Consider the following 8,487-nt stretch of genomic DNA (forward strand, 5'->3'; position numbering starts at 1 on the left):
GAAGAGACACAGTGTTTCAAAGGAGCAGTTATTCTATCGTTTCATTTCAACAGTCTTGTTATTGTGTTGCTGTACGGTGGCTGAGGCCAGTCAAAATGCACCAGAGATGGCATCATTGGTGGGTTATGAACCGTATGGATCACTGATCCTGGCTATAAAACATGGGAAGTATGAGCCACGTAACAATCTACTGTTATGTACAGTTTATTAAAGGATATGTTTCTTTATTACACGTCATTGTTTTCGTCGTTATATATATGTTTTCGTCGTTATATATATATATATATATGTATATATATATATATATATATATATGTATATATATATATATATATACTGTATGTATATATATATGTGTATATATATATGTGTATATATATATATATATACTGTATGTAGCCTATATATATGTGTGTATATATATATATATATATGTATGTATGTATAGAGGCCTTAGTTCATCCTCTTCCATACTGTGGGGAAGTGTGGTGAGTTATTTTCTGTGTAACAAATGGGATGTTGTTGCAACATTGGGCCGATAGAAAGTTTAGTGTTTCTCTATTTATGTATCACACACAATATATTTTACACAGTAAATATAACATCCAATATATCTCCTCAAAATATAGTTTTCTGTCTCTAATTTAATGTCGTCCGACGTACATGTACTTTCTAAGTGTTATTCATCATTCATCGAGGGACACTGAATCTGCGAATGATCAATAGTCTGATTGATGTAATAGTGTGATGTATATGATGTAATAGTCTGATGTATATGATGTAATAGTCTGATGTATATGATGTAATAGTCTGAAAGTATGGGGAATGTTTCAGATTCGATTCGATTAGGGTGCAAGTCAAAGCCAGATTTGGCAAAACACAACGTGTTCACGTTTTCGGAGTGTTGCGTGGAACGTATCGGCAAATATATTATGTTTTCTAGATTTTTTGGGAATATATTAATCATATATTTACATCTCTAGCATAGTCCGCTCAGAAGACTTTCACACGTTTAGATTAACTGGTCCCCAGATAATGAAGAGAAAACCTGCGACCTGGGAATGTCCATAGTACAGAAGTATAGAAATACATAATAATAACTGTTCCATCGACGACTATTCTCTTAATAACTCGTGCTATGACTATAGGCTAAAGGCAAATATTGGCTTTAATATCAACTTTGAATATCTCTCGCTAAATATTTCACTTATTCTGCTCTTAAATCATGATAGAATGATCTGAGTAAAGGGAATGCATACCTCTAACTGAGTCTGGCTGTCACGTCCTTGAAGCTTGAGTGAAGATGACGATGCAGCGACCTCGCGGCTATGTGGCCAAAAGCCAAGAGGATGTGAACTGAAGTACGCAGACTGGGAAAGTGATGCCAGTGCTACTTCTCTTATCAACTCATTAGGAACAGTAGAGTTATAGGCAGACGCATCTGAACCAATATGCAGCAGTATACTTGGACAAGAAGCAACCGTATGGATATGAACCGGAGTCAGGGTTATGATAGATTTGAGATTTAGATTATATATTTTTTCTTTTTAGTTTGACTTTCTGTTTTGTTTCAGTGAGTTTTTCAGATCATGTGAACGTGTTTGCTAGTTTTACTCTCATTTTTAGTCAGCAGTTTTCAGCATTTTGACAAAAGCATCTATTTTGTGTGTGCACAATGCACAAGTAACCGTTTTTCTGAATTACCTTGTTAGTGTGTAGCGATGTGTAGACGACTTTGTTTTAGTGAACTATAATAAACTTGACGGCGTGCGTGCACACACACACACACACGCGCGCACACAGCAGTGTTGCAGATTGCACACATTCTGAACTGACTCTCTCATTCTTGAAAAGAGACTAGACTTTGGCTCTCTGTCGCCCTCTCCTGTCACACACTGTCTGTCACACACTGTCTGTCCATCTTTTCCTCTTCAAATGTCTTCATCTCTGCCTTCATCTTGGGAAGAGGCAGACGAGATGCGTCGCTGCCATCTGATTGGTTGCTTGGTGCGTGGCTGCCTGCAGGGGGGAGAGGGGGGCGTGACTGGGAGGGGAGTGTGTGTGTGGGGGGGGGGGGGGGGGGGGGAGGCGGAGTGGATGGAAGTGACATGGTTGGTTGGTTGGTGGGGTGAAGAGGTCAAGGTGCAAAGGCCGTGGGGGTCGCAGCTTCACACTTTTTTGGGGGGAGGGGCCAACTTGATGATCTCATCTTCAGAGGGCTGGCGGATGATGTCTGGGAGGAGAGAGAGGGAGAGAGGGGGTAGGGGAGGGGGAGAGAGAGAGGGGGAGAGAGAGAGGGAGAGGGGGAGAGAGAGAGGGATAGGGGGTAGGGGAGGGGGAGAGAGAGAGGCGGTAGAGGAGGGGGAGAGAGAGAGGGAGAGGGGGAGAGAGAGAGGGATAGGGGGTAGGGGAGGGGGAGAGAGAGAGGGATAGGGGGTAGGGGAGGGGGAGAGAGAGAGGGGGTAGGGGAGGGGGATGGGGAGAGAGAGAGGGGGTAGGGGAGGGGGAGAGAGAGAGGGAGAGGGGGTAGGGGAGGCGGAGAGAGAGAGGGGGTAGGGGAGGGGGATGGGGAGAGAGAGAGGGAGGGGGAGGGGGGTAGGGGAGGGGGAGAGAGGGAGGGAGAGGGGGTACGGGAGGGGGAGAGAGAGCGAGAGGGGGTAGGAGGGGATAGAGATGGGGAGGGGGGAGGGGAGGGGGAGGGGGAGAGAGTTATTAAGTTGTTGACTTGAGTTGACTTTTGAAGCATAAATGGGATTTGATTTTCAGAAAACTCTTCAAAAGTCATAATCGTGGTCATTTGTGAAGATGATCTTGCAGAACCGTTTCACCGTTTCATAAACTTTTTGTTAACGAGAGACCTTATTTAACTGAAATCCTCATACAAAAATCCCATTGACTTTCAGATGAGGGAACCAGGAAGTGCTTCTAGGTTGGCCTACAAAAACACGTCATCCCTCGATCCCTGCGGTACTCTGGGTCACCCACCTGCTTTGAAGGACTCCGAGAACGTGCCTCCCTCCGGAGGCCTCGAGCGGTACTTTATGGTGGTGTGTTCTGTGTTCTGTGTTCTCGGAATCCAGAACACAGTAAGTAATCCTCCCAACGTCCAATCTAACAAATAGTATCATTATTAAAACCTTCCATGTGCCAGGGTTAGGGTTAGGGCCTTGGCTCTGCAGAAATATGTGGTTTCGTGCAAATGCATTCATAACTGAGATATCCTGCTGACGGACAGACAGACAGAGAGACAAAGAGAGAGACAGACAGACAGAGACAGACAGACAGAGTGACAGACAGACAAACGTCGGCCTTCGTTGTCACTAGTTCTTAGTCCTTGGCCCTGTGTGTCTGGGGTTTACTCAATCAATTACGGCTGGCACGGATCACGGATAATCCGTGACCCGTACGGATCAGCCCCCACGGTTCGGAACATGGTTCGGAACGTCAATGGTCCCCCCCCCCCCCCCCCCCCTTTCGTTTCATTTAACGTTTAATGTTAGTGTATGAGAACGCCTGCAGCACAGCCAGACACAGACATGCATCATCATGGCAAGCACAAGTGAGCTTCCTCATCCCTTGTCGCCGCTGTAAAGTCTCTCTGAAGGCTGTGGCTAGTGGCTACTAAAGACAGCGGGACAACAAACTTATTTCAACACCTCTGAAAAAGCACAGGAATGCGATCAGCGTGTTGTCGGCTGCACAATATAACGAGAGCCACAACACACACACACACGCGCGCGCGCGCACACTTTTCACGAACACATTATCACCGGACGGTGAAATGTTGCCTTAGGACACATAACAAAACAACACGTGGGGCCAATGAGTAGCTTAACGTAGCATCAACGTTATATTTCCAGACTGACCTGCGGTCTGGTCTGTAGGTCTGTACCCGTGACATGTGACTGGTGCAAGCAACAGCCACGAAGTTAGGCATAGCAGTGCCACCTAAAACAGGACGTTGGGTTGTTCTGCCTTCAGAGTAAAAGCATACATTGTGTCACTTATGAGAAAAAAATATTTTTTGAGCTCTGCAGGGCAACAAATGGTTAGAGAAGTATAATAGTATTAAAAAAAATCAAACCGAAAATCTAATTTTGGTTTTTTAGGTTTTCTGATCCGTGCCAGCCCTACAATCAATCAATTAATCAATCAATCAATCAATCAACCAACCAATCACTGCATGAATCAGCAGCATGCTCTCCTGTTTAGACCTGTTGAGTGTGTTACCTTTGTACTTCTTGGCGGAGGGGATGCGTGTGAGCTTGGTGTCGATCTCGTCGTCCTCAGAGATCTTGAGCACGGTGGTGCGGTACTCGATCACCCTCGTCAGCAGGTCCGGTCGCCGCGAGATCTCGAAGATGTGCTCGATGTACGACAGGTTATCTGTAGTGAGAAGACCTGCTCACTGAAAAGCCACATCGTGCACAGTTATACCTGTGGATTGAGTGCATGGGAGGGCTGCTTGTCAGAATAGTGAGGTAGATTTCATTCTCAGGATGCCCGAGTTTAGTTTAGGCCACGGGTTTTCAAAGTCTGAGACTGTGGGCCTCCCCCCTCACTCAATTCCTGGATGCCTATGGGATCATGATTATGTTATTTAATCCCATAGAGTCATAGACACTCAACAATTGAGCCAAGATAGCCTGATATTGCTGTTTGACATAATTCAGACTCCACTAAATACATGAAGAAGGTCTGTCTTATTAGTTTATTATGACTCTGGGAAAGTGGGAAAAACTTTCAAATTCCCCAAAACGATTGTATCTCTTTAACCAAATCACACACATTTAGGCTATTCTATCTTATCTCCTTTTGATAACTAATGTAACTAATATTTTTTCACTTCCATTCACTGAGCCTCCCCTGAAAATGCTTGGAGCCCCCCTAGGGAGGCCCCGCCTCCCACTTTGGAAACCTCTGGTTTAGGCTTTGGGAACGTCAGTGGGGGATTCCCAGGAAGGAAATAGAAAAGTAAACCTATACTATCGAGGGAATGTTGAGGGCAAAATGTAATGCAGGAAGTAAGGTTGCTGCTGCAGACCAAAACCATCAGAATCTGTGTTGGTTTGATCGGTTTGTTGATCAGAATCTGTGCTGGTTTGATGGTGACATCGGGCCAGTTGCTGAGATTTATGGCTTCTTTCAAAACTCATGTTTGGCCTGTTTTCAGCTCCAAAGGCTAAACAGCTTCACTCTCAAATAAAATAAAATCAAATCATTATAGTACATTTCATGGTGTGGTGACATATTCTTCATGTTCTCTGCTGTGAAAATGTGACTTTCTTATTTGTGTCGATTACAGGCCACCGTACTGCGGTATGAATTACATGCTCCCTCCCCACCACTCTCTCCCTTCCTCCCCCTCTCTCCCTCGCTGTCCCTTCCTCCCTCCCTCCATCTCTCTCTCTCCCTCCCCCCTCTCCCTCCCCCCTCTCTCTTCCTCCCTCCCTTAGTCTGGGCACCTTCCACCCCGCTTTTTGTCATGGGGGCGTAAACCCCGGACCCAGAATTAACACCGGATGGCAATGCGCCTAACAACGTCTTTGTTGCCGTTAGCTTGACGCGGTGATGTTACCTAAACTAGAGTCTGATCAAAACAAAGCTAGCGTTACATAAAACAAAACGTTTATGCAATATGGCATCTCCGCCACCACCGCCTGACACACCGGTCAAAACGGTGAAAGAGGATTCTGATACTTGGGTCAAATTGTCAAGTTAACGTGAAAGTTGACGAGCTAGAAACGCTGCCATCCGGTCTAGGGCGGGCTCTAGGCTGGAACCAGTAGGGTGACTAAATCAATTGTGGGCGGGAGCCAGGCTCTTTCTCGCCGAGAAGAGCCTGGTGACGCGAGGTTACCCTCCCTCTCTCTCGCTCCCTCCCTCCCCACCTCTCTCTCTCCCTCCCTCCCCCACCTCTCTCTCCCTTCCTTCCTCCCTCTCTCTCTCTCCCCCCCTCTCTCTCTATCTCCCTCCCTCCCCCTCCCTCCCTCCCTCCCCTCTCTCTCCCTCCCTCCCTCCCTCTCTCACCCTGGGCCAGCTTGTCATTCTTCTCCAGGTAGTTGAACCACTCTTTGGACGAGGTGATGTTGTTGCTCTGGTCTTCAGGGATGTCCTCCTTGCAGGCCGACTTGAGCTGCTCCAGGTCCTCGTTGGTGATGTTTTCAGACAGGTCGCTGAGCAGAGAGCTGTACTCTGCCATGGTCTGCTCACAGGGGAGGGGGGGGGGGGGGGACAAGATCAACATTCAGTCATTTGACTCGTAAAGTAAAGAGAACGTTGACTGAAAGGACAGCTGCTTGGTCAAAACTCATATTGTGACTAGGGATGTAACGATAACCGGTTTTAATGATAACCGTGATACAATTCCTTATGATAAGCGTACCGTTTCAAATTTTCATTATCATTAAACCCGTGGTACCCTGATTACCGTGATTACAGTGCTTTGAAAAACATGGTAAATACTGTTCATCATCAACCAAACTTAGCAACCATCTCCAGATGCAGATGTGCAGCCTTGGAGAAATGATTTCAGTGAGTTTATCAATCCTTCTTGGGTCTGAGTTTTCAATATAAAACGTAAAATTATTTCTGTGAGTCTCTCAGTACTTTTTGAACATTTTCAGCAATTTTCTTTATGAATATCGTGATAATACGATAACCATGATAATACCATAACCGTGATCATTTCGGTCACGATAATCGTGATGTGACATTTTCATACCGTTACATCTCTAATTGTGACCCGCTCCCCTCCCTGAATTACATCAATTACTGTTCATATTTTAACAAACTGCAATCTGTAAGAAATCTAGTTTATGGTTTTAACATCAGAGAAAAGAAAGAAAGAATAAATACATGAATTATACATGAATACAGAAAGAAAGAAAGAAAGAAAGAAAGAAAGAAAGAAGTAAATATGGTGAAAATGGAGAAACTGAAAATAGTTTAAAATTATTCAACATGCAAATAGCCCTCCCATTTCCCAACATGTGGGTGGAAACAGTTACGGGATCTTAGCTAATGATGATAGCATACAGTGTGAGTGGGATGGCACGTGGACACACACACACACACAGTAGTATACTGTATACGTATAGTATATAGTATAGTATACTGTATACGTATAGTATATAGTATAGTAGCATAGTGTTGCTGCTCTGGGGTTGCAAAGAAAATATTGAAACAGCATTTTGTGTGCAGTGCTTATTTGAATTAAAAGCTGGAATAAAACCATCTCATTGTGAATTTTATGACAATATTGACTCTATCATTCGCACAGTATATAGCAGGTTTGTGTGTTTGTGTGGTAGCTAATGTGCTGATGGTGTTAAATGAGGATATGATATCGTCCCATACCGATCACAGACCCCTGAATTGAATCGATATCATATATCGTGGCAGACTTTGTGATATCGGAAAATATTCTATCGTTGTCCAAAGAATCTATATAATATTGTATCATGATAAAACTTGTGATTTACACGCCTAACGTTGATGTGAGGAAAGTGGCGTTGAGGTCTTGAAATGTCTTAAAAAAAGGTCTTAAATGGTATTGAATTTAACTTTAAACTTTGAATTTAACAGCATCCCTGCATATCCCCTGAAGCTACATGTCCTCCACATATGTTGGCAAGTAGCTTAGATCTGATTCTGTTCCATGATCGACCAGTAGAAAATAATTGAGCCCAGGCTGTAAAACATTTGTGGCTCTCTGTCAACTCTAAGAGTTCAACCAATGGCATGTTTGAAATGACAGTACACACAGTACTACACACAGTACTACACACAGTACTACACACTCATCTCATGACAGTCATGTGATGACACCACCTCTGGACTAAAGTATGTTGGGTTTTGGCCAGTTCTCGCTTCTTCACAGGGATAGTTTAGGACTTGAGTTTAGATTCGAACTGGGATTCGGATTAGAAATAGTTTAGGTTAAGGATCCAGTATTGTATGTATCCAGTTAAGGCTGGGTAAGGTTGTTATTCCTTATTGTCCCCATGGGGAAATGTATCCTCTGCATTTGACCCATCCTCTTCTAGGAACCTTCCTAGAACTAGGAGCAGTGGGCCCAGTGCCCGGGGACCAACTCCAGTTCTTTTTGCCAGTGCCTTGCTCAGGGGCACTGACAGGAGTATGAACCCTAACAAACATACAAGGTTAAGGTTAGGGAATGATGTAGTCAATGGAAGGGTTATCCTCATAAGAGTGGAAGTATACGTGTGTGTGTGTGTGTGTGTGTGTGTGTGTGTGTGTGTGTGTGTCTGTGTGTGTGTGTGTTTGTGTGTGCGGTGGTACCGTCTGTCGGTTTAGAAGCAGCAAATCAAATGTGTATATGAACATATTTGGGTCAAGGCGTTAACAATATGCATCTTCGTGTCCTGATGAAGACAAACTGAGCCTGTATTTGGTAACGAAATGTTTTGTTTGGAATGTTACCGTGGAAACAGATGCTACAAAGACGGTCAAACTCCAAAAATA

General features: G+C 44.4%; 1 protein-coding gene across 1 annotated transcript in view; it reads right to left on the minus strand.

Annotated features, from left to right (window-relative positions):
- Positions 1-403: 403 nt before the first annotated feature.
- Positions 404-8,487, minus strand: part of pea15 (proliferation and apoptosis adaptor protein 15) — a 68,319-nt gene continuing 60,235 nt past the window's right edge. Inside the window, exons 2-4 of the mRNA XM_083639713.1 lie at positions 6,031-6,205; positions 4,231-4,386; positions 404-2,233 (exon numbers count right to left, since the gene is read on the minus strand). Of these exons, the coding sequence (XP_083495839.1) occupies positions 2,169-2,233; positions 4,231-4,386; positions 6,031-6,202 (393 nt within the window). The 5' untranslated portion in view covers positions 6,203-6,205 and the 3' untranslated portion in view covers positions 404-2,168. The remainder of the gene's footprint in view (positions 2,234-4,230; positions 4,387-6,030; positions 6,206-8,487) is intronic.

This window comes from Poromitra crassiceps (genome assembly GCF_964638095.1).
Source record: "Poromitra crassiceps genome assembly, chromosome: 7".
In the NCBI taxonomy this organism is placed as follows: domain Eukaryota; kingdom Metazoa; phylum Chordata; class Actinopteri; order Beryciformes; family Melamphaidae; genus Poromitra; species Poromitra crassiceps.